At 43.0% G+C, this 27,430-nt stretch overlaps 1 protein-coding gene across 1 annotated transcript in view; it reads left to right on the forward strand.

Annotated features, from left to right (window-relative positions):
• DOCK5 (dedicator of cytokinesis 5) overlaps positions 1 to 27,430 on the forward strand; it is a 278,523-nt gene that overhangs the window by 18,740 nt on the left and 232,353 nt on the right. The window contains exon 3 of the mRNA XM_068973628.1: positions 1,396 to 1,468. Coding sequence (XP_068829729.1) covers positions 1,396 to 1,468 — 73 coding nt within the window. The remainder of the gene's footprint in view (positions 1 to 1,395; positions 1,469 to 27,430) is intronic.

Here is a 27,430-nt window from a genome sequence, read left to right on the forward strand (position 1 = left end):
CTCTGCTCGACAGTGAAGAGCAAGGGCACCTGCTGTCTGTGACTGTTGTGAAGGAAGCTCAAAGCCCAGGGCAGGCAGGCCAAGGAAGCTTCATTCGTCTAGAAAAGCTATGTCAATGTGTTTTCACTTCCAGGTCAGCACTATAATCATAATCCCTTATGATCAACACAGGCTTCCCCTACCTGCAGTGCAGGAGACCCAGGTTCAATCCCTGGACCAGGGCATGGCAACCCACTCCAGTATGCTTGCCTGGAGAATCCCACGGACAGGTTATTGGTTGGTTGTTCTGCCTCTTGGTCTGGGTACTGGTTAGGCAGGTGCATTCAGTTTATGAAAATTTAGTGAAATGTACATGTATCTGTAGTTTCTATGTGTGTATTATGCTTAAATTTTAAAAATTTGAAAGAATGAGATAGCTCTTTAGTATGGGCTTATTTCCAAGATATATTTGAGTAAAGAGGCAGGATACAAAAAGTGTATATAGTATTAATTTCATTCATTAAACAGATGTGTACCCACTCTGTGTCAGGCACTGTTCTAGACAGTGAACACAATAGATAAAACATGTGTCAGTGTGTACTTGTCAGTGATGGTGGTTTAGTCACTAAGTTGTGTCCGACTTTTTGCGACCCCACGGACTGTAGCCCACCAGGCTTCTCTGTCCATGGGATTTCCCAGGCAAGGACACTGGAGTGGGTTACCATTTCCTTCTTCAGGGGAGAACCCGGTCTCCTCTATTGCAGGCAGATTCTTTACTGACTGAGCCACCAGGGAAGCCGATGCTAGAGTATTATTTCCAAAAGTATGTATGAGATTGTCCATTAATTATTTCTTGGAAGAGAATGGTAGACTGAATATAGAGGGTTTTTATGGAATATTTTGCACCTTGTTATGTTTGTGCAATGTGAATGGATTACCAATTTTTTAAAAAAAAATTGAGCTAACATTCCTATTTTTATTAATGTAATTTGTGAGCTAAAGGTGGTAGCTGTTTTTGCCTGTGCTTTAGAGATCCAGCAACTGACGTAAGACTTATTTTGGTGGTTGGCCCAAATCACACAGGATGTCTTGGCTGGGTTTGGTGAGTTGGCCTTCCACCCTCTATCTCAAGCTATGTTGACTTTTGAGTATTGTAGCAAAAAATCTAACATGATGACCTCTATTCCTCTATTCTTGATGATCATCTGTAACTTAAGACACTTTGCTTTCTTCTGTTCAGTTAATGACTTAGGACACATTCTGTCTCTTTGTTAATCATCAAAACGAAATCCAAGATTTTGCTTCAGTTAAGGACGAAGTGGAATTTTCATGTTTATCCTAATCTCATCTCTTTATAATCCTGAAATTCAAAATTCATGGAATCACACCTCATTTTGATTTGCTGGTTGTTTTTAGGATCTGAATCGCTGTTTTATGGTGGATAAACCATTCGTCTCAGACTTTGACTCCTCTATCTATTGGAAGACAAGTATGATGTCACTTTTATTTTGATAAGATGGTGGACATCCTGGGGCGTACACCATTCTTGGTCTTGCATTATATAAAATATTTGATGAATGAAGCAGAACACATATATTATTTCTATCATCTAACAGCATCACTAATATACACTTTAAAAAAAATTAAATTGTGTTCTGAGTTACTGAAAACAATTGGGATGCAGATGTTGATCTGCTTGGGGACACATAGTAAGCTGACGTTAGAACCATGGTTACTGTTGACAGCCCTGCAGACCATGTTTCTGCCTTGTGGCCAAGCCATGCTTAGTTACCATGAGAAATGTCCAGGTAGAGGCAAAAGCCATTGCTGCAGAGTGAAGTTTTGGAGAGTAGCTTCTTGTGGTTTGGAATTTTGAAGTCCATGCCTGCTAACTTTTATTCTTCTCTGCATTTGTGAAGTCATAGAAGGCTGTCAGCCAAGTGAAAAGGTAGGAACAAGATTAGCACACTTCCTGGTACAGTGGGCAGTACGCAGTCATTATCTGAAAGTTGGCTGGGTGGGAGCCTGCCTGACAGTAGGCTGGCCTGGCAGTCAGGTGCCCTTGTTTGCGGAGCCGACTTGATTCCTCTGTGGGGAAGGTTGATTCTCTCTGAGCTCATCTTCAAAGGTCCATAGTAGATTCTAGTGTATTTCCAATTTCAAAACCCTTATGTTTTGAAACCCTTATGAATACTTGCCTGGTCTTGCAAGACTCTCCATAGAACATGGTTGAATTCCTAGGGGTTTCTGGGTGATGGGACTTTTGTTTCTGTCCCTGTGCATTTTTTATAATTATTTTTATCTTTTGGCCATGCTGCATGGCTTTCTTAGTTCCCGAACCAGACCTTGTACCTAGGCCCTGGCAGTGAAAGCGTCAAGCCCTAAGTACCGGACTGCCAGGGAATACTCTCCACTTTTAGGTGGCCCTCTCTTACTGGCTCCGAATACGTCCCTAAGACGTATAAATAACTTCACACATAATTAACTGGACTCATTAACACATTATTAACCAGAGATGTATTAATGCCACAGGTGTTAGTTTGTGCAGAAATCCCCTGGTTATTAATGTGTTAACATGGCTTCCCTTGTGGCCCAGCTGGTAAAGAACCCACCTGCAATGTGGGAGACCTGGGTTTGATCCCCGGGTTGGGAGATCCCCTGGAGAAGGGAAAGGCTACCCACTCCTGTATTCTGGCCTGCAGAATTCCATGGACTGTATAGTCCATGGGTTCACAAAGAGGTGGACATGACTGAGCAACTTTGACTCACTCACTCACTCACTCACAAATCTTTTGAGTCAGGTCAATTGGAATTTGAATCTGCATTCCCTGTGACTTTTCTCTGAGCATCTCTTACGTTCCAGGGCTCATGGGATGATTGTGAGGATTGTATTAACATAAGATGAGGGATGTATAGGAAATCCAGAGAGTAAATAGGGCTTCACACAGGCTGATTTCCTTTACTTTGGTCTGACAGAGTGCCACAGTATATGCCATCTCCAGCCTGATGACCTCAGAGACATTTATGACCAATAGCCCTAGGCCACCCCTTTGTGGTCCTACCACACGGATTATTATAGAATCTGAAAATAGGAATCAAATGAGGACAGACTCTTGAATGATTATCTTGTGGGCCTGTTGTCTTCTTTAAGGAAGCCAGGTACCTAATCTAAGTCAGGAGTTGTTTGCGTTAGAATACTGGAGTCATTTTTTAAAAAAAACTTGGTTGCCCTAGGTCTTTACTGTAGCATGTGGGTTCTGCTCTGCGGCATCTGGGCTTCTCTTGTTCTCCAGCGTGAGCTAAGTGCTTGCCCTTTGTGGGCTTAATTGCCCTGCAGCCTGTGGGAATTTAGTTCTTGGCCCAGGGATTAAACCCAAGTCCCCTGCGTTGGAAGGCGGGTTCTTAACCACTGGTCCACCAGGGAAATCCCTGGAGTCATTTTTCAAGAACTTTAGATGCCCTGGGAGAGGCTGATTCCTGCTGCTTCTTTGGCAACATCAGGACTGTCACTCAAGCTTGTTTTCAAACAGCTTGATAGCTTCACGCAGGTCTCTTTGTAAGCTCACAAATTCAGAAATGGTTTTGAGTCTGTAGAAGAATTCTTTTCATGTCCCAGCTCCGACTGAAGCCAAGAGCCTTGGAAATTTTGAATCTGCCTCTTATTTTCTTTCCTGAATTAGATAGAAGCCTGCTTGCTTCTTTCAGATGTGACAACAGGACTTATTTCAAAAGCAAATGGCCCACTCCTGGAAGCAAACCGTAATCCCATCACCTTTCTCTCTGGGCGGCGTTTTGTTTCTGATTTAATGCCAATTTTAGACCATGAAAATGGAGAGCTCCTCATTTGTTGCCCAAAGGACTAAATTAAAAAAAAAAAACTATAAACAAGCTTAAAAAAAAATTTGGCTCCACCAAGTCTTAGTTGCAGCACGTGGAATCTTTACTTACAGTATGTAGGATCTAGTTCCCTGATCAGGGATCCAACCCAGGCCCTCTGCATTGGGAGAGCAGAGACTTAACCACCAGATCACCAAGGAAAGTACCCACGAAAGACTAAACGTTTAAGGATCAGATCAGCATGTGTTAGGGGAGGACATCTGGACAGGTGGACTTTTGCTTTTATTTGTTCTCTTTACTTTTTGGTCGATTTCTTTTAGATCTCAGGGGGCAAAATTCCACGTTGATGAGGCTTCCCCTGGTGGTTCAGTGGTAAAGAATCTACCTGTAATACAGGAGACTCTAGTTTGATCCCTGGGTTGGGAAGATCCCCTGGAGGAGGAAATGACAACCCACTCCAGTATTCTTGCCTGGGAACTCCCATGGACAGAGGTCCATGGAGTCACAAGAGAGTCAGACACAACTTAGGGACTAAACAACAACAGCAGTGAAGTCTTAGGAAAAATACAGCATCTCTGTAGTCCTATCTTCCTTAAACCGCTAGTATCAAGAAAGGACAGATGGAGGAAATATACATGATATCTAAAACAAAACATGTGTTCTGCCATAATATGTCGTTATCTTCTCGCTTTTATCAGTAGCCTTGAGTGACAGGGTTTTTATACTTGGGGAAGATTAGAAGGCTTGTTTCCTTGCTTGAAATGGCCACTCTACCATGTTCTTTTGTCTGACTTCTGAGAATTTTTTTAAGACCTTTTTTTTTTTTTTTGATGTGGACTATTTTTAAAGTCTTAATATTGAGTTTGTTACATTATTGCGTCTGTTTTATGTTTGGGTTTTATGGCCCGGAGGCATGTGGTATCTTAGCTACCCAACCAGGAATCGAAGTCACAGCCCCTGCAGTGGAAGGTGAAGTCTTAACCACTGAATCACCAGGGAAATCCCTGAGAATTTTTTTTTTTAAATTATTTTTCATACCGTGTGTTTGGATTAAGCTTCAAGAATTATCCATTCCACAGAAGTCACTTGTTTTTTTGTATTCTGGGGCACTTAGGGTTTGCCGGCATGATGAGTGGAATAAATCAGAGACACTGATACCAGGATTTAGAACTGGGTTTGTGTTTTGCTATCTGTTACAGTCAAGTGACTTGCCTTTCTTTAGCTTAGTTTTTCCATCTGTGGACTAGAGATACTATTTTCTACCTTCCAGATTCTCAGAGTATGAAGAATTTTCAATTTTTGAATATTTCTGCAAACTAAGCATTGCCAGTAAGGCCACGTTCACAGACCCCAAAACACCATGATCCAAAGGTGACATGCCATTGAATTTTCTCCCTAGAGACTTACTCAGGAGGCTTTGGCCAGAAAAAGCTTTGGGGCAAGGAAGCCCATTTCTTCCTGGCCTTTTTCTTCACATGCCACTTGTAATCTAATGGTTTTCCTTCTAACTTCTTGGCAGCTTGTATATACTCTTCAGGCTGTTAAGTGATCCATGACATGAAGGACTAATGTTCTCCACTTGACAGTGGAGAACTTGTGATCTTGTTCATCTGGTTTCTAGTTCTGAGATTTTTTTTCCCCCTTAATGCTCCCCGTCATCTTTCCCAAAGACTTAAGGGAAATGAGGTTAACTGAGGGGTGGGGGATGGTTTGAATGCGGTTTAAAGTGTGACTCTTGATGTTGTCAGATCAGAGTTTAATCCTCGTGTTTAATGCCTAACTTTTCCCTTCTCATACAAGCGTTTGGATCTAGGGAACGTAATTCACACACATGGGAGAATCACGCCTTTGGCTGCCTTCCAGGCCGAATCCTCTTGTTGCTGATTCAGTTGTCAGGGCTCAGATCTGTTAGGGGAACGGGTGGATTTAGCAGGCTTAGAATTGTAGGCGGCAGACTTGTGAAAATAAGTGTTCTGTATTCGTTTATCCAGGCTGGTTAACTGAGGAGCAGTTACGTGGCTGGCCCTTGGAAGGACCCAGAGAAGTGGATATAGACCCCTTCTTGGGAAGTTTGTAATGAATTAAAGGACCCCAATTGAAAAGTTATGACCAACCTAGATAGCGTATGCAAAAGCAGAGACATTACTTTGCCGACTGAGGTCCGTCTAGTCAAGGCTATGGTTTTTCCTGTGGTCATGTATGGATGTGGGAGTTGGACTGTGAAGAAGGCTGAGCAGCAAAGAATTGATGCTTTTGAACTGTGGTGTTGGAGAAGACTCTTGAGAGTCCCTTGGACTGCAGGGAGATCCAACCAGTCCATTCTGAAGGAGATCAGCCCTGGGATTTCTTTGGAAGGAATGATGCTAAAGCTGAAACTCCAGTACTTTGGCCACCTCATGTGAAGAGTTGACTCATTGGAAAAGACTCTGATGCTGGGAGGGATTGGGGGGCAGGAGGAAAAGGGGACAATAGGGGATGAGATGGCTGGATGGCATCACTGACTCGATGGACATGAGTCTGAGTGACGTCCGAGAGTTGGTGATGGACAGGGAGGCCTGGCATGCTGCGATTCATGGGGTCGCAAAGAGTCGGACACGACTGAGCGACTGAACTGAACTGAATGTATGAAGCCAGGAATGACTATAGTAAAAGGCTTGAGTGTGAAAAGGATGCAGAGATGTATACTTTGGGTTCCAGGAGTTGGGAGCAGCAGAGGCTGTTCTAATCGAGGGAACAACATAGGCTTCAGGGAGGAGGTTGAACCTGACAGAGACTGGCGTTGTCACTTGGGCAGGCTGGGATGTGGCTTTAGCATGAGCTGTAAGACAGGGCCTTACCTGGCTGTACGACAGGTCCTTGTGGCAGGTGGTGGATGAGCAAGCTGTCCATTCTGGCTGGAGTGAAGGTTGGGGGAAGAAAAGAGGGAAACAACATAGATGATGCCAGATTGTTGGGGAACCGTGTTTTCCTTGATTTTTTTTCTTCTTCCCCTTTAACCATTAATGCTGCAGTGGTGTGCTCACAAATGAGCTCTTTAGGAAAACCAATAGAACCCCCGAATTTGTGGTATTTGCCAATGCCTGTGGCCTATATTCAGCTACCTGTGGATTAGCAAATAGCTGTCAGAATTCCTGAAAATTTAACCTCTGTCTCTTGCATGCCAGTCCCAGCACCTGGTTGAACAGCCTGCTTTAGTGCCTGTGTGACATTCCTCTACCTGTCCAGGTGCAGCCCCTACAGAAGACCTGGGGAAGGTCTGGGTAGTCAGTTTTATCCCACGTCCGACTCTCAAGGCCATGCTGATTGGTGCATGGTGGGCCCACCACCCCAGGGAGACCCTTCCATAGTCAGGACAATGACATAGATCTTGGTGCGAAGACATAAGTTGAGTCAGTCAGATTCCCTGTCTCTAGAATTTGAATGAAGGAATCCCAGGAAATGTTTTGTTATAGAGGCGAATGCTGAAAGGATGTTATTTGAGAGAGTTGGATCCATGGCAGACTGAAGTCACAAGGCAGCCAAAGTTATGAATGAGAAAACCATGTGGAAACGGAGGAAGGTGACGGATAGAAGGAAATAGGCAGGGAGTGAAACCCTCCAGCCTGTTGGGGGTGGGATGGAGAGGGGGAATCCAGGCCCTCGAGCTGTCCTTATTCTGAGCAGCTTTCCAATTCCAGGTCTAAAACAGACTTTTTCCTGGGGTAACGTGAGAGGGTCTCTGCTCCTTGCAATGCAATGACCTAACTGGAAAAATTTATATGGCATCCCAGAGTACTTTGAAGAGCTTTCTGTGAATATAGCAAATCCCTTAAAAGTAGGAGACAGATCATGTGCTTCTGATGGATGTTACTGTGTGCCCTTGCCCTTTTATTTTTTTGCATGCCCTCCCTCTCTGCACTCTCTGCAAATGGCTTGGTGGATATTATTTTTTTCATTCCAGCAAGGCTGGTTTGGAAGCCATGCTGTTGAAAGAATAGTCAGTGGAACATGTGATGGGGGTGATTTTCATTGGTGCTCCTCATTAACTAGAAAATCATGGGAAAATCTGAGCCATTAGTAGGAAAGGAAAAGGAGTTCTTTATTTGCTGAGGGCATCTGGTGAGGGTATGTGACGCTGCCTTGTACTGCCTTTATGAAATGCCATTTGAAAGAGGCTTGGGGCAGTTTTGAGTCTTCCCCCCATTGGATGTCCTTACCACAAGCAAATTTGTGAATAATGAAGTTGTTAGGAAGGGGAAGGCAAACTTCATTGTTTTTGCCCAGAAGTTTAGTCATGAGAGGAGCTACTCTGAAAGTCCAGTGGTCCAGAATGGCAGTCTGGTGGTGTGAGGGCTGGGTCCTCTCTTTCTGTGGGAACATTGCGTGGGGGAGGGGGGAGGGGGCAGGGGACGGCTTGGGAATCAACAAATGTGGATTCTTCTTAGAACTGTCACTCACCAGCCATTTAATCTTATGTAAGAAGAGGGCAGCAGAAGATGAGATGGTTAGATAGCATCACTGACTCAATGGACATGAATTGGAGCAAACTCTGGGAGATCGTGACGGACAGAGAAGCCTGGTGTGCTGCAGTCCATGGGGTTGCAGAGAGTCGGACATGCCTCAGTGACTGAACAACAAGGCAGACCAGTTCAGTGCCTCTAGGAAGAAAGTGGAAAGTGAAAGTGAAGTTCACTTAGTTGTGACTCTTCATGACCCCATGGACTATACATTCCATGGAATTCTCTGGGCTGGAATACTTGAGTGGGTAGCCTTTCCTTTCTCCAGGGGATCTTCCCAATCCAGGTCTCCCACATTGCAGGTGGATTCTTTACCAGCTGAGCCACAGGGGAAGACCAAGAATACTGGAGTGGGTAGCCTTTCCCTTCTCCAGGGGAGCTTCCCCACCCAGGGATTGAACCCAGGTCTCCCACGTTGCAGGCGGATTCTTTACCAGCTGAGCCACAGGGGAAGACCAAGAATACTGGAGTGGGTAGCCTTTCCCTTCTCCAGGGGAGCTTCCCCACCCAGGGATTGAACCCAGGTCTCCCACATTGCAGGAGGATTCTTCACCAACTGAGTTATGAGGGAAGCCTGGCGAGAAATGGTCCTTACCTAAATTAAGAGTGTTTTGTGATTGTTTTTCTTTTTATGACTACATTCTATCTATGGAAAGAGATACTACTTTTCCACTCACCATAGCGACCAAGTTGCCTTTTAAAATAAATGTAGTTAACTATTAAAAAAGTGAATCAACTTCTAGAAAAGCACTGGTTAAATAATAACGCAGCTGATACACATATAGCAAAACCTACAAAGGTTATTTGGGGATGACTGAAGTTTGGAAAACAGTGGATTATGTGATTGAGGTAGAGAGTGGCTAGGTAGTCACCAAATCCAATTTTTTTTTTTAATTGGACATACAGGAAGATGCATTTTCTAGCCTCACTGAAAGTCAGGTCAGGGCTCGGTGACTGAGCGCTGGTCCATTCCTGTGGGTGAAAGCTCTGTGTGACACTTACAGGTCTGGCTCCGGAAACATCCCATGGGTTTCTCGGCTCATTCTCTCTCCCCTTGTTACCAGCCAGTTGCCGAGAACCCAGTGGAGGACTCTGAGGTCACAGAGGATGGTGAAAGTGCGAGATGCAAGTGCCTGGATCCCTGAGTCCCCATTGGGAGGAGAGCTGCCCAGAAGAGATGTCAGGAACCATGTACAGTGGACTTTTCACAAAAGAGAAATACCCTTTTAGTGTGTTAAGTCACTGAGATTTGGAAATCATTTGTTATAGCTACACCCGTTAGTCTGCTCTAACACAGCCATCTTTTTGACACAAAAAAGGACACAACTGAATGACTGAAAAACAAGTTGCTTCTTTGGGGAACCTCAGTTTCCTCATCCATAATCAAAGCTTTTGCAGAGAGAATTTTAATTTTTTGTTTAGGAAATTAGACTTTTGAAATTCTAATGAGAGTTATGGATTTTTTTTAAATTTTATTTTTAATTGGAGGGTAATTGTTTTACAATTTTGTGTTGGTTTCTGCCATACAACAACATGAATCAGCCATAAGTATACATATGTCCCCTCCTTCTTGAACCTCCTTTCAGCCACCTACCCTATTTCACCCTGCTAGGTTGTCCCAGATTGCTGGGTTGAGCTCCCTGTGTTATACAGCAGCTTCCCACTAGTTAGCTGTTTATAAGCAGTAATGCATGTGTTTCAGTGTTACTGTTTCAATTCAGCCTGCCATCTCCTTCCCCATCTCTGTCTACAAGTTCTGTTCTCTGTCTGCGTCTCTATTCCTGCCCTGAAATAGGTTCATCTGTACCATTTTTCTAGATTCCATATGCATGCGTTACAATATTTGTTTTTCTGACTTACTTCACTCTTTATAACAGGCTCTAGGTTCATCCACCTCATTAGAACTGACTCTAATGTGTTCCTTTTTATGGCTGAGTAATATTCCATTGTATATACGTACCACAACTTCTTTATCTGTTCATCTGTTGATGGACACCTAGGTTGCTTCCATGTCTTAGGGCTGTGGATTCTTGCCACAGAAAATTGTGTAGACAAAGTTCCAGTTTTACAAAGTTTATACATCTTCAAGGACTCCCTGACTGCAGATTAACAAGACCTCCTGTATTGGATGATGTCTGAGCTTTTTTCCTATCTGTAAAAATGCCTTTTTCTAGGACTTTGGACTCTGGAAGCGATCCATGAAATCAACTAGGCCACTCCTTTCTATCACAGTGAGAGAGAGGAGTCCTCTGAAACAGTGCAGATAGAAAAAGACTTAAACAACAGGGGAAACTTGTGTTTTCCTCAAAGAATCTGTACATAACCTTGATGTGTGCATTCTAATCAGAAAGAAACAGATGGTTTATTTATTTGTCCATGTTGTGGGGCATGTGGGAGCTTTAGTATGCTGACCAGGGATTGAACCCATGCCCTCAGCCATGGAAACACTGAATCCTAACCACTGGACTGCCAGAAAAGTCCCCAAACAGTACATTTAAAGTGTATGTAATACAGGGATGAAAAGGATGGAGAGAATTGAGAGTGTAGCATGAAACCATATACATGACCATGTGTAAAATAGATAGCCAGTGGGAATTTGCTATATGACATAGGGAGGTCAAATCTGGTGCTCTGTGCCAACCTAGAGGGGTGGGATGGGGGTGGGAGGGAAGTTCAAGAGGGAGGGGTCGTAAGTATACCTATGGCTAATTCATGTTGATGTCTGGCAGAAACCAACAAAATACTATGAAGTAATTATCCTCCAATTAAAAATAAATACAAATAAAATTTAAAAATGTATGCAATATAATGTCAGTGTTAAGGGCCATGAGAATTTGATAAAGGACTGTGTTGGGGGTGATGAGTGCTCTGGTTTCGTGAGGGTGACCAGAGGTCACTTCTCTGAGGAGGTGACATTTGAGAGGAGATCTGAAGAAAAGGGACAAGCCGTGCAAATATAGGGCTAGAATGGTCCAGGGAGAGGGCTAGGCACAATTGAGGATCAGTACACAGGGCCAGGGGCTTCCCAGGTAGCTCAGTGGTAAAGAATGCACCTGCCAGTGTAGGAGAGGCAGCTTCAATCCCTGGGTCGGGAAGATCCCCTGGAGAAGGGGATGGCAACCCACTCTAGTATTCTTGCCTGGAGAATCCCATGACAGGATCCTGGTGGGCTACCATCAATGGGGTTGCGAAAAGTTGGATGCAATTGAGCATGCACGCAAACACAGGGCCAGTGTGGCTGGAGCTGTATGTGGGAAGAGGGTGGAGACAGAGTGCTAAGCAGTAGGTTGGCAGTGTTGGCGAAGTTTGAGTGTGGGATATTCTGTATCCCCTTGGAAGACAATTGGGAATATCTTGAGTAGCATCTCTTAATAATGGGTTACTCATTAAGCCATCCATTCATTGTATACGTTTTGTTCATTACCCACAATGTGCAGGGTCCTGAGCTGTTGAATTGGGCAGTGGTCCTCAAACCTGATGGGAGTCAGTAGCACCTGGACAGCCTTCTGAAGATGAAGGTTGCAGAGCACCAAGACCAGAATCCCCAGGGAGGGAAGCCCAGGCCTCTGCTGTGTTTTGTTTTAAAAACATCTTGAGTGATTCTGATTAGCAGTTGTTGGATCTGCCTTTAGTACCAAGGGCTTCCCTTGTGCCTCAGCTGGTAAGGAATCTACCTGCAATGTGGGAGACCTGGGTTCAGTCCCTGGGTTGGGAAGATCCCCTGGAGAACGGAAAGGGGAAAACTCCAGTTTTCTGGCCTGGAGAATTCCATGGACTATACAGTCCGTGGGGTCACAAAGAGTTGGACATGACTGAGCAACTTTCACTTCACTTAGTACCTTTGGCAGAAGGTAGCCTCATTTTCAGGGGGCTGACAGTGAGGCAGAGAGGGTAGGATTCTTCAATTGTTGCATGCTCACGGGACACTATGTGTTTCATAAGAGAAGCACACAGTGTGCTAAAGAGGGTTTCAGAAGAGGAAATGAATCCTTTGTTTTGGAGAGTAGAGAGGAAGCCTAAAGGAAAGACAGACCAGTTTCTTCACCTGTGAAGGATGAGATCAAAATAGACCCCAGAGGTTATAAAGACAAAGTGGGTAATAAGTACCTGAGAGCGTCCCAAAGAGGGTTTGGCACATAGTGCATGCGTGTGCAGTTGCTAAGTCATGTCCAGCTCTTTGTGACCCCGTGGACTGTAGCCCACCAAGCTCCTCTGTCCATGGGACTTCCCAGGCAAGAACACTGGAGTGGGTTGCCATTTCCTCATCCAGAGGATCTCCCCAACCCAGGGATCGAACCTTCATCTTCGTCGGCAGGCAGATTTTTTACCCCTGAGCCACTTGGGAAAACCCCTGGCTCATAGAAAGTGCTCAATAAATGTGACCAGTTTTTGGAGCTGGGTCTTAAAGAATGGTTGGGATTTCTGAAATATGAAATGCTATCTATGTAGTTTGTCATCTAATAAAGATTTTCGAAATAAAGCTTCCATGTAAAGGATGATTCAAATAAGCAGCTATTACAAAACAGGAGGAAAAAAAAAAAATCTGGCTGTCAGCTTGATGAATAGTCCTAGTAAGCAAGGGGATTAAGATTTTCCAAATCTAAATCCATCCCCAGAACCTTGTACAGGAAGTATTTTGTTCTTGAACATTGATTGGGGTTTAGTCTGGTGCATTTGAACCGTCTTCGCTCTATTTCCTTACTGTTTGATTTATTGGACCAGCCAGCTTTCAAGGACCAACTGTGGGCCAGCCCTGGCTCCACGCTCGAGATCTGGAGGCGCTTACATCGTAGTGGGGGAAAAGGAATACACATAAAAGTCAAATTAAGTTGAGTCTTCATTCCGTAGGTACCACTTAGGAAGGGGACTGGATACACATCTGCCTATAACATCTGGATCCCATTTCAGTTGGAAAGTCTGTTTTAAAAGGAAATATCGCGCTGTGTCATGTGACTGTGACCCATTCATCCGAAGTCATTAGCAAACATCTGATTCATTTTGCTTCTTAATGCTTGCAACTGAGAGGATCCGCTTTGTGTTGTAATGGAGGAAAGCCTAGGAATAAGAAGGTTCTGGAAGGTCAATGTGATTTCCAGCACTGACATCTAGATGGGGCTGGTAGAATGTTACACCCTTTCCAAACATCATAAGTGCTCAGGAAAGAGGTTAGGGTGTTAGGACTTGGCTCTGTTTAATTGACCCCTGAATTGTGACTGCCAAAAGCGAAGAGGATTAATCTGCTGTTCAGAGAGTATTCCCTGGTGGTTCAAAGGATGATTTCTTGATTCCAAGAAAAAGGCATGGTTGACTGTTAGCCTGAACTTTCTACAATGATTGCCCACAGTGGATGTGGGTGGGCGAGTTTGTTTGCAGTGGCCCCCTGGCTAGGCCTTAGTGGAGTGATGGGATGTGTGGGTTGGAACGAAAGATGGAAAGTTGAACCCTCAGCTCAGTGGGAGTCTAATCAAGAGAGAAGTTTCCTGTGGATCTGGCCAGACCCAGGAGGCAGGGGAGGCCTCTCTATTTCCGGCCTGAAATGAACCAGCAGTGTGGAAAAGAGGGGAGGCGGGTGTTCCAGCAATTTCCCTAGGGTGACTCTTGCTCAGCAGTCTGCTCACCTAGCCCCAATTGTTTGTTTCACACACAAACTGGAGTTGCCTAGAACAGCATCAATGTAACAAAACAAAGCCGATAATCTGGAGGCATTTGTCCCCCTTCTGACTAAGAGAACTGAGTGTTGCTTTCTCTTTTACATGGTGAGTGAGTTGTGCTCTTTTCTGAAGGCTTTTCTGTGAAATGCTGGAGACCTGGGGGGCAGAGCTCAGTTTAACTCCAGTTTGGGCTTTCCATGGCTCCATCAGGGCTTCATTAGAGGCATCTTTCAAGTGGCCTTCCAGAAAGATTTAGCTTTCTCTGTGAATACCTCCGCATGCTCCAAGGAGAAGAAATCAAGCAGATGAGATGGACTTCCAGAATTATACACATTCTTATCCTGACATCGTAAACACATTTATTCTTTAAAAAAATTTTTTTTAGTGTCGCCCATATTTAAAATCTGCTGGATTTGTTACAAAATTGCTTCTGTTTTATGTTTGGGTTTTTTTTTCTTTTTTTTTTTTTTGGCCTCACAGCGGGATCTTAGCTCCCCAGCCAGGAATCGAGCCCATACCTCCTGCACAGAAAGGCAAAGTCTTAACCAGTGGACCACCAGGGAGGTCCCCAAACACATTTATTCTTGAAAATGAATGCAGTGAAGCTGGGTGATGTTAGGTTTCTGAGGCCCTTTAGGATGCTCAGGCTGGGGGGCTGGTGCTGGGATGAGCAAAGATGCTACCAGGTCCTGTGTGCTGCCCTCCTGCCCCTCTGCATTTAGAGAACTGCTTTTTCACTTGGGGTTGCTTGTTCCTCTTTTGATTTTAATCTCGGGTGCTTGGCTTCTGTTCTGGGTAAGTGTGGTGTGGAGCCGGGTGTAGAAGGATGAGCCAGGACCCTCACGTGTGCCCTGTGAGTGGGAAGTGGTTTGGGGTTAAGTAATCCAAAAGTGTGACGGGGCAGCTGTTTCTGACACCTCTGATAAGGGGAAGTGGCATTTTCACACCTGAACCATACATTTCAGTCTGATCCAGTAGTTCCCGATTTCACTCTCATCTCGGTCTTTTCAACCTCCAGAGGCAGGACATTCACAGTCAGAATCCATCATTTTGCACGTTTCTTGCTGTAGGTGTGTCTGAGGGTCTGAGAAAAACCCTCCTTACAGTCTGTCAAGCCCCCTTGCCCCTGCCTCTGCCCCTGACCCACTTACATGGTTGGGCTTAGGACTGTTTAGCTGAGGTGGTTCTCTGGTCCCTTAGAGCAGTGGTCCCCAACCTTTTGGGCACCAGGGACCAGTTTTGTGGAAGACAGTTTTCCCACGGACCAGCGGTTGGGGAGATGGTTTGGGGATGATTCGAGTGTATCATATTTATTGTGCTCCTGTAAGAATCTAGGGGAAGATCCCCTGGAGGAGGGCATGGCAACCCACCCCAGTATTCTTGCCTGGAGAATCCCCATGAACAGAGGAGCCTTAGGGTCTCCTATGGCTGGTGGGCTACAGTCCATAGGGTCGCAGTGAGTCAGACATGACTAAAGTGACTCAGCACGCTTGAGAATCTAATGCCTCCGCGGATCTGACAGAAGGTGGAGCTCAGGCGGTAACGTGAGCGAGTGATGGGGATCGGCTGTAAATACAGATGAAGCTTTGTTCACTTGCCTGCTGCTCACCACCTGCTGTGCAGCCTGGTTCCTGACAGGGCCATGGACCAGTCAATGACCCAGAGGGTTGGGGACCCCTGTCTTAGAGCCTGTGGTGAATGCTGGCTCCTCGCTCCTCTTTTCTTAGTGATAGCAGGTCCTGTCCATTCAGTGGACTTTAGTCGGTTGGTGACCTTCCACTTTCTCTGTATGTGTTTGAAGGGGCAGAGATGAATGGGACATTGGGTTATGACCTAGGGGAGAGGCCCATCTGTCACAGGCCACCTGGTTAAGCGGGTGATATGGCACTGAGGACCAGAGTGGGCTGCCTTAAATCTGTGTCCAAACCCCCAACTTGACTTTTAAATATATTTATTTATATATCAAAGAATCTGTCTGCGATGCAGGAAACCAGGGTTCGATCCCTGGGTTGGGAAGTTCCTCTGGAGAAGGGGATGGCAATGCACTCCAGTATTCTTGCCTGGAGAATTCCATGGACAGAAGCCTGGCGGGCTACAGTCCATGGGGTCGCAAAGAGTTGGACATGACTCAGCGACTAACACGTTTATATATTTGGGTGCACCGGGTCTTAGTTGCAGCATACCGGATCTAGTCCCTGATGAGGGATTGACCCTCAGCCCCCTGCATTGGGCGTGTGGAGTCTTAGCCACTGAACCATCAGGGAAGTCCCCCCAACTTGGTTTTGTCCTTCACTGGACCACTCCACATTGTCTCTCAACAGCATCAAGTTGGCAACTGGAAAGAGACTTCTTGTGCTTCTGACTGGACTTGTTTCTCCTGTGCATCACCCAATGAGTCTTTGAAGGAAGGGATGTGATCTGTGAAGGGGATCTGTCGAGCTGGGGAAATCCTGGGCTCTGTTTCTGAGAAAGGTTCATCCTCTGCACGCTGGCATGTGGTTCTTCAGACCAGAGAGTGCCCTCACAATGGTTCAGCTGGACTCTTTGTGTCTGCTTGAAAAGAGAGGGGGAGTTGGGTGAAGCGTTTGATTTCAGCTTTAAAACATGGATAAGCTAGAGTGACTTGGTGGTCAAAGTATTCTGTGGGAACCACGCACCTTTGAACAAAACAGAGTCGCTGTGTGTGGATTGGGGAGGTTTCTTTTCTCCTGTGACCTGGATCCATCAACACTGAGGAGAGAGCGGTGAAATTTCAGTTCTTTGAGTGCAGACATTGCTTCCTCCAGGCCCTCCCTCAGCACCCAGCCCATTACCAGGTCCTGGCTAGGATCTCCATGGCCACTTATATGGGATGTATTCTGGTTGTAATGCGTTTTGAGGGAGGAACAGTGCAAAGATAGGGGAGAAGGGAATTGTTCCTCCCAAGAGAAGAGCAATTTGCAACCTACTCAGTCTCTTGGACTTTATTTCCATTTTTGGCAGCTGTCATCTCTGACTACAGTGTGTAACATTGGAACACAAGCCTTTTTTCTTTTGTTTGTTAAACCATAAAGGGACTATTTATTAAAGCAATATTGTCATATTGCTAAAGAATTCACAGTAATGGAAAATGACAACTCCCAATTTTGATATCACTTCCCCCAATTTGGATGGAGTAAAAGCTTATTATAATTTCTATATTAAGTTATAAAAATGACATCTCAGATTTTTCTTAATCTTTCAAACCCTGCAATCAATCTATGAACACACAGATAATACAGTGATCGAGAGGGGATCTTTCAAACTCTGCTGTGTTTAAAACAACTAATTGATCTCAGGCTCCTAAATAATGGGTATCTTAAAAAATTTTTTTCTTTTTTTAGTTCTGCCAGTTTATTGCTATTAACCCATCTCCCTTCACCCTCATGCGTGTGTGCTCAGTCATGTAACCCCATGGACTGCAGTCTGCCAGGCTCCTCTGTATATGGACTTTTCCAGGCAAGAACACTGGAGTGGGTTGCCATTTCCTTCTCCATTTAAAAAAAATTTTATTTACTTAATGGTATTTAAAGTGTTTTTTTTTGAGGATAGTTGCTTTACAATATTGTGTTTGTTTCTGCTGTACAACAACGTGTATCAGCTGTCAGTATACATACATCCCCACTCTTTGGAACCTCCCTCCCACCTCCCATCCCAACTCTCTAGGCGGTCACAGAGAATTATGGGCTTCTTAAAAAGGAGCAATCAAAGTTAGGTGTTTGGGTCCCCATCAGGTTTCTGAACTTACTGCTCATGGGGCTGGTCCTGATCAGTGGGATCATTTTATTTGAGAGTTTTGGGTTCTTATTTCTACGCCTGTTGATCTCAGTATCAAATATGCCAGATCGTGGGCATAGAGTATAATGAAGTTCTGGTGCCAGTCGTTCCAGTGACCCAGGTAATGGAAATCAAGCTTGGGTGCCCGAGTGGGATGTGTTGGTGGAGGACAGTGGTTCAGGGTTGGATGTGAAAGAATGTTATTGCCCTGCCAGCAGGAAGGGAGCCATGTTTTTATTTCAGAGAGAGAATTTTAGATGGTGTAATATACATGGTATGAACATAAGAGTGAATCAGATAGTGAGGAAATGATTCTTTTGATTTGTCTTTCAATACCTCTGATTTCACCAAATAGAAAATCTGAGTGTGGTGCATTCTTAACACCTGTAAGGTTTAACATTAGCAGTCTCAGTCTGGCTGGCTATTGTAGCCACTTGGACTAGCTTGCCTTATGCCAGGTTCTGTTCTGTGTTTTTTCCCCCACTGACTCTGCCTCGTGGCATGCATAACTTCCTGACCAGGGACTGAACCTGTGCCCCCTTCAGTGGAAGCTCTGAGTCTTAACCACTGGACATCCAGGGAAGCCCCTTCTCTTTTCTTTGTTATAGTCTGCATATTGAACAATTTTCCCCAAATGTTTGCTGATCTCTTGACTGCTTGTTCATGTAGGAGAATGAGAAACTCAACTCTTTTTTTTTTAAAGTTTGAATGCTTTTGTCTATAGACTTTTCTCTGGGCAGTTTAGATTCTCTCAGAAAAATTGTTCTAATTGTACCTAGTCAGAACATACCTGGCCCCCGGGGCTGTGAGACATCAATAGGACAAGAGGGCCAAGATCCTCAACTCAATATGTAAACCCATTTGTCTTGTATCTTTCCCCCATCTCTCTCTCTAACCTGGTTTCCCTAAGTTGGAAACGCCTCTCATTCAGTCTTTGCAGAGGGTAGACTTCCTTTGTCCTGTGGAAGTGGAGGATGGATTGTTCTCTGTAAGTGTGGAGGGAGTAGAGATGTCATTCATTTATCCAGCCTCTCATATTTCCCAGTGCTGACAGCCTGCTCCACCACACTCTCCATAATTGGACTCAGTCTGTCTGGATCTCATTATTTCTAGTTTTCCCCCTCAAGCCCTCTACTGTTGTTAGGTATTTATTAATTTGTTTACTGTTTTTCCAATTACAACGAAACTTTATCATTAAATACTCTTGTCTATTTTTATTTCCAAAAGAATATTTCCAGACTTTTGGCAGTCCTGTGGTTAAGACTTCACCTTCTGATGCAGGGGATGTGGGTAGATTCCTGGTTGAAAAAAGGAAACAGTATTGTAACAAATTCAATAAAGACTTTAAAAATGGTCCACATTAAAAAAAAAAACAAAACCAAAAACTAAAAAAACCCATAAAAGCAAAAGAATATTTCCAGTAAGTGGAATTACTAGATCAAAGAGTAAGAGTATTTAAAATATCTGAAGCTCTTCAAAAGCTTTAGCTGTATTTTGCCAAATCTTAAACTCCAGTTTTACTACTAATCATCACCATCATCTCTCATCACCATCATCCTATTCGTCACCATGACCACTGTCATCCTGTCAGTCACCATCACCATCATATCTATCACCATCATCACTAAACAAGCACTTGCAGGGACTATTCTAAGCACTTCTACACTCTTACCTCATTGAATCTTCACAGCAGTCTTGTGCAAAAGGCACAGTTACTAGTCAGTTTGGCAGAGAAGAGACATTTAGAGAACTTTAATACCTGCCTGGGGTACCAGACCTAGTAAGTGCTAGAACTGGAACTCATTTTCAGACCCACCTGGCTGCATAGTTATGCTGATCCTGTCAGCCCTCCATCCCCAGGGCTGCCCTGTCTCCTTGTCAGGGCTCGTCTTCAGGGCATTGGCCAGTGAAGAAATGTGTCCAGAGGCTCACATTTCCTCTTTCCTTCATCTGTCCAAATTAGCAAGGAGTGATGCCATTTGCTAAGGGCTCTTTGCTGTTCCTGGGGATACTACATTTTCTCTCAAGAAAAGAAGCTGTGAATTGGTGTTTTTGACCTCTTCATACAGCTCCAGTCTGCATTTGGTGCAGCCAAAATCTCTCCAAGGCTCTGACATGTAGCAAGTGCTTTGCTTTGGTTTCTAGGATGGATGCAGACTTTTTCTTTTTTTTGACTGTGCCTGATGGCATGTGAGATCTTAGTTCCCCCACCAGCGATTGAACTTGTGCCCCCCTGGGTTGGGAGTGTGGAGTCTTACCCACTGGACCTCAAGGGAAGTCCTGTTTTCTTTTCTTCTGAGAATTCCGGTACTATTTCGTAGCAGATCTGATAGGCAGGCCAAACCCCTGAGGGCCTTCACCTTATCGCTTAGGAATTGTTCTATTACCCCATCTTTACAATAATTCAGTTGGTCATATCATATTCACTTCTGGATGAGTAGCTATGATAGCTCTTGGGAGGCAGGTGGCCTCAGTCTCCCCCTGACTCAGACAGTCCTTTATTTTCTCAAATATAAATAAAAGAATCATATGCCCTGCCTCTTGCTGTTTCCCAGAAGTTCCATGAGAATAAGAAAGAGGATCTTTGTAAATAAGTTTTTTTCCCCCTCTAATCAGATAGGATGAAGACCAGGAATCATAAGTATGGCCTCATTACCACACCAAGGTGGAACTCATTAGAAAACATTTCTTTCTATCTGATCTCTCTTTTGTTTCACTTGTTCCTACCTTTCAGTAGAGACTGCTATGAATCCTGGGATGCTTTTGCTTATCTTTAGCAAGCACATAGCCCAGTCAGCTAAATAAGACTCTTATAAAGGCTGTGGGCCATCAGAATTTCCTTTACTATAAGGCATGAAGTATTGGGGAAAATATACCAAAGTGGCCACTGACGACCACCTGCCCTGTAGACAACACACTGTGTAATCCCTTTTACTGACTGCCTCTCACCCACTGAACCTCTCCTGGGGCCTTTGCTCTGGTCTTCTGAGTGTTTCCGTTTAAAATCCTAGAATTGGGTGCTGATTAACCCATCCTTCCAGGGCTCTGCAGTTTACTCAGGGGCCAAGATTTGGAATATGCATTTTCAGTTTTAGTTGACTCAACAAAATAATGTGTGCTGAAATGTCTTATGATTGAAAAAGTGAATAAGCGAAGGACATTTGTTGTTCCGTCGCTCAGTCGTATCCCACTCTTTGTGACCCCATGGACATGCAGCATACCAGGCTTCCTCATCCTTCACTATCTCCTGGAGTTTGTTCAGATTCATGTCCACTGGGTCAGTGATGCTATCGAACTGTCTCATCCTCTGCCACCCCCTTCTCCTTTTGCCTTTAATCTTTCCCAGCATCAGGGTCTTTTCCAATGAGTCAGCCCTTTGCATCAGGTGGCCAAAGTATCATTAATTCTTCCAATAAATATTCAGAGTTGATTTCCTTTAGGATTGACTAGTTTGACCTCCTTGAGTCAAGGGACTCTCAAGAGTCTTCTCCAACACCACAGTTCAAAAGCATCAATTCTTTGGCACTCAGTCTTCTTTAGGGCCCAATTCTCACATCCATACATGACTGCTGGAAAAACCATAGCTTTGACTACATGGACCTTTGTAGGCAAAGTAATGTCTCTGCCTTTTTAATATACTGTCTAGGTTTGTCATAGGTTTTTCTTCCAAGGAGTAAGCGTCTTTTAATTTCATGGCTGCACTCACCATCCATCGTGATTTTGGAGCCCAAGAAAATACTGCCACTGTTTCTGTTTTTCCTATCTATTTGCCATGAAGTGATGGGACTGGATGCCATGGTCTTAGTTTTTTGAATGTTGAGTTTTAAGATGATTATTTAAACTTGTCAGAATCTTTCTGAGAATTAGATTTCTGTTAATTAAGGAGACTTCATCCCTCATAGATGAACCGTGGACATTTAGCCACTGTCACAACTGAGACTCCTTGTCCAAGAAAGTTTCCCTGACCATTCTACCAAAATATTATCCCTCCCTCCAGCCCTGACATTATTTTGTACTGCACTTAATCACCTTCCAACTTTTTCTTGTTTTGTTTATTGCTACATCTCCAGCAAATGGAACAAGACCAAGTTCCATTCAGTTGTTTGTTGAATGAATGAATGAAGCATTTTTACTTTTAGCATTTTTTATTTTGGCCACCTGATACGAAGAACTGACTCATTTGAGAAGACCCTGATGTTGGGAAAGATTGAAGGTGGGAGGAGAAGAGGATGACAGAGGATGAGATGGTTGGATGGCATCACTGACTCAACGGACATGAGTTTGAGTCAATTCCGGGAGTTGGTGATGGACAGGGAGGCCTGGTCTGCAGTTCATGGGGTCATGAAGAGTTGGACACGACTGAGCGACTGAACTGAACTGATGATTCCTTCACTTTGTAATATCCTTGAGTTCTTAATATTTTTAATATCTATAAAAGAACAAATATTGCTTAACTTTTTCACCCTATGGCAAGTGTTATGGATATTTTAATATCTGTGAGAAAAAGACCAAGAAATGGGTTATTTTGAACCTCAGTCCCTTGCAGTTGGAAAAGGTACAAATGAACTAAAAACACTTCTTTTAACTCAGAGAAACTTAACCTAGGATGAGAGCGGATGGGCTAGACCTCACAAGGATCAACAAACTGGGATGAAAAGAGGGTGGACTAGACCACGCAAGGATCAACTTGAGGCTCCTCTTTGCAGTGAGGGACAGAGACAGAGCTTCATCTTTTTTCCCTATAATTCATTAATATAAAAACAATAAGAAAGGCAATGTATGTGTTTTATAACAATTTGAATAATACAGAGACAACATAACTGGCTTCTCTGCCCTCTTTTCTGTCAGGGCCACCTTGGTACCCCTCTTAGGTGACAAGGTTGTCAGACCTATCATTTAACAGCCCCAAGCTGCCAAATTACCCAGTTAAAAATGATGAGCAAAGGACTTAAGCAGACATTGCTTCAAAGAAGTTATACAAACAGCCACCAAGCACAGGAAAAGATGCTCAACATCACAACATCTTTAGAGAAATGAGATAGCACCTCACAAGCATCAGGATGGTTGCTATCAGAAATCCCAAAGTAACAGGATTGGGGAGAATGTGGAAAAATTGGAACCCTTGTACCCTGTTGATGGGAATGTAAAATGAAGGGAAACTCTAGAAAATAGTGATACTTCCTTAAAAATTAAAACAAGAGTTATTGTATGATCCAGCAACTCCACTTCTGGGTAGGTACCCAAAAGAATTGAAAGCAGAGTCTCAAGTAGGCATCTGTAAACTCGTGTTCATGGCAGCACTGTTCACAACAGCCAAGAGGTGGAGGCAGCCCTAGTGTCCATCAGTAGATGACTGGATAGACAAACGTGGTCTGTTCATGTGTGTGTCCCTGTGCTAAGCCATGTCTGACTCTTTGTGACCCCATGGATTGTAGTCCACCAGGCTCCTCTGTCCTGGAATTTCCCAGGCAAGAATACTGGAGCGGGTTGCCATTTCCTCCTTTAGGGGATCTTCCCGACCCAGGGATTGAACCCATGTCTCCTGCATCTCCTGCATTCGCTGGTAGATTCTTTACCACTAGCGCCACCTGGGAAGCCTCTGATCTATCCATACGATGAATTCAGCCTTTAAAAAGAAGTAAATTATGAGACCAGTGTTTGAGACTCTGTGCCCCCATTGCAAGGGGCCTGGGTTTGATCTCTGGTTGAGGAACTAGATCCCGAATGTTGCAACTGAGACCCAGGGTAGCCAAATAAATAAAAATTAAAGAATAATTTTTGAAAAAGGAAATTGACAGAGTCCAATATGGATGAACCTACAGACTGTATGCTGAGTGAAATAAGCCAGTCTCAAAAAGACAAATACTGTGTGAATCCCTTTACATGAGCTACCTATGAGTAGTCAAATTTATAGCAATAGAAAGTAGAATATTGGTTACCAGGACTGGGAGAAGGGCGAAAGGGGAAGTTATTATTTATTGGGTACCGAGTTTCAGTTTTGCACGATGAAAGAATTCTGGAGATTAGTTGCACAACAATGGGAATATACTTGGCACTACTGAATTGTGAACCTAAGATGATTTAAATGGTAAATTTTAAATGATACGCATTTTACTACAGTTTTTTAAAAATCTAAGGAAAGCAAAAAGACCATAGTCTGTATCAGGTACACGTGTCTGTATCACACAAAGACAGGTGTGCCTTATACAGACTCCTGTAAGCCAAGAGCATACAGGCCACTTCTTGTTTCCTGTTTGCTTTAAAAAAAAAAAAAAAAGGTGAGGGGATCATATTACAGACATTACTCAGCAACTTGCTTTCCTCTTTAACCCATTTAAGGACATATGGATATCTTTCCAGGTCAGTGAACACTGATGTCACTCATGTGTCTTTCAAAGGTGACTAATTATCCATGGGATGTGTACACTGGGGTTTATGTTTCCTTTTTCTGAGCCTTCCAGTTATTTCCAGCGTGGTTGCCACTACAGGCGAGGCTGTTATAAAATACTTTGTGTGTATTTCTTTATGTATGGCTGATGGCATCACTGATTCAAGGGACATGAGTTTGAGCAAACTTAGTGAGATAGTGAAGGACAGGGAACTCTGGTGTGCTTCAGTCCATGGTGTGGAAAAGACTTGGGCATGATCAAGCAGCTGAACAACAACAAAACGTACTGCTGAATTATTTCTACTGACTTTCAGAAATAATTGCTAAGTCAAGAGTATTGTCAGACTCTTTTCCTGAATGTTTAAAGCTCCTCACATTCACATGGTATTTAGTACTTTATGAGATGTCGGCTTGTTGACCTCCATTCTGGTGTCAGGCTTTGCAGTCTGCTGGTGGATAATGATTTGCTATTATTGTTTTTCATACTTGAGGTTGTGAAGTTGAGTTGCTTTAAAAATGTACTAGCTCTGCTTTTTTTTTTTTTTTGGTATTTGGGATAAGATAGGAAGTGTAATTTTGTTTTCTTTCAGACGAACAGCCAATTATGCTAGCGCTGGTTATGAAATCATTTTTCCTCATGAAATTAAAATGCTATTATCAAGTATGTTTTCATATTTTTCTAGACTGAGTCCACTGATTTTTCCATTTCTGTATCAGTGCTAAATCAGTTTTGAGTGTATAGGAACTTGATAATCATTTTTTCCTCCAGTTTTTTATTAGTTTATTTTTGACTGTGCTGGGTCTTTGTTGCTGCACACAGGCTTTCTCGAGTTGTGGCGGGCAGGAGCTACTCTCTAGTTGCTGTGCAGACTTCTCCTTGTGGTGGCTTCTCTTGTTGCAGAGCAAGGGCTCAGTGGTTGTGGCACGCAGGCTTAGTTGCCCCGTGACATGTGGGATCTTCCCCAAACCAGGGATCGAGCCCTTGTCCCCTGTCCTGGCAGGCAGATTCTTAACCACTGGATCACCAGGGAAGTATTTTTTTCCAGTTTTATTAAGAAATAACTGGTATAATTGTATAAATGGAAGGTATACTGTTTAATGTGTCAAAAGGAAAATTCCTTACCATTTTCCCTTTTCAAAATTTTCTCATCCATTCTCAGATATCTATTTTTCCATATTATGAACTTTTAAAATCTTTTTAAGTTATTTTTTAAAGGTCCAATTGAAATTCTGAAATTCAGATCATCTTTTCAACTTTTACATATAATGTGGTCTGTGCATATATTTGTATACCTCAAATTTTTATGATTAAGGAAACTATATATACTCATCATTTTCAACAAAATAGTAAAGTAATAATACTTTTTCTAATCTCCTGAATCCATTAACCCCTTATTGTGTAAACTTCTAGACATTTTTCTTTGCTTTTGAACACATATATTAATTATCTAACAAAGATGGAACATAATATACACAGACGGAACATAATATACACATATGTATATACATAATATACAAAGATGGAACATAATATACACAGAAGGGAAATACACACTTTATCCCTTCCACTTAAGAACAAGTATGAACATCTTCTCAGTAACCCTATTTCTTTTTTTGACATTTAAAATTGTATTTTTTAAATTAATTTTTATTGGAGCACAGTTGCTGTACAGCGTTACTTTCTACGTGTAGCAAAGTGAATCAGCTGTACGTATACATACATCCCCTGTCTTGTGGATTTCTTTCCCATTTTGGTCACCACAGGGCACTGAGAAGAGAGTAACCCTATTTCAGTACTTTCACAAACACCCTTGCTTTTTCCTGTAGGCTCCATAGTATTTCCTAGTGCTGATGTATTACAGTTTATCTAAATAATTTTTCTGGTAGATGTATTGATTGCTTCCTCCTTTCATTTTTGTGAATGCATTAGTTTGCTAGGACTGCAATGATAAAGTACCAAAGACTAGCTGGCATAAAGAATAGGAATTTATTTTCCCACAGTTCTGAAGACTGGCAGTTGATCAGACGGCCTGGTTCATTGTGAGGACTGGGAAGGAAAGATTGGTCCCAGGCCTTTCTCTTTGACTTCTGAATGGCTGTCTTCTGCCTGTGTCTCCACATTATCTTCCTCTGTGCCTGTGTCCACGTTTCTGTTCTTATAAAAGATACCAGTTATATTAGTGGGATTAGGGCCTACGGGTGTATGAGCTCATTCTAACTTAAGTGCTTCTGCAAAGAGTTATCTCCAAATAGAGTCACATTCTCAGGTTCTGGGGCTTAGGACTTATACATAAACATTTAGGGGGACACGATTCAAACATTAACAATGAGCAGTGATTTTTCCTGCACATTTATCTTTGTGCTTTTAAGTTAATCTATTGTAGAATAAATTGCTGTAAATGGGATTGGTTGAAGTTTATATACATTTCAAAAATTCATAAAGAGTTGTGAAGTGTTCTCTTTTTCTTTCTTTATGTAAGATTGGTAATTTGTTCCTTTAAGATTACATATGATTCACCAGTGAAGCCATTTGAACTAGGAATTTTATTGGGGAGTTTCACTAATTGTTCAGTTTCTTCAATAGAACTGTTTAGATTTTCTCTTTGTGTGTCAAGTTAGTTGTTACAGTTTTAAAAACAACTTTGTATTTCATTAGAATTTTCAAGTTTATTGACATTGACTTTTTAATATCTACCGACTTTTGGCTTTGTCGGTCCTTCTATTGAATGTTTATTTTCTTATTTCCTTCTTTTGCATTTCATTGGTGTTTTTTTTTTGTTTCACAAGCTTCCTGATTAGATCATTCGGTTTTGAGCCTCTCTTTTCTAAAAGCAAGTGCTGGTTAGCATGTGGAGCAACTGGAACTCACACCCACTGTCGGATTGGGATTGTAACTTAATATAACCACTACAGAAAATTGTTATTAGTATTCACTAAAATTGAACATATGCATAACATGTGCTCCAGCAATCACATTTCTGTGTAAATACCCTACAGAACTGAATTTGCATGCATAGTAAAGATGTGTAAGAATGTGTATTTATGGTAGTCTCAAGTTGGACACATCCCACATGGATAAGTAAATTATTGATTCATAAAATGGGAGTCTGTTAGCAATGAATATGAGCAAACTGTGAGTAAAGGTGACAACATGAATGAGTTGCAAACATATATTGGGTGATTCAGGTTATATATAAATTTAACACGGACAAGGAGTATCTCTAGTGTCAGAAAAGTGATTACATTTGAGGAAATTGAGAAATTCTTCACCTTGGAGGTGATTA

Source organism: Capricornis sumatraensis, chromosome 6 (genome assembly GCF_032405125.1).
Source record: "Capricornis sumatraensis isolate serow.1 chromosome 6, serow.2, whole genome shotgun sequence".
Classification (NCBI taxonomy): Eukaryota; Metazoa; Chordata; class Mammalia; order Artiodactyla; family Bovidae; genus Capricornis; species Capricornis sumatraensis.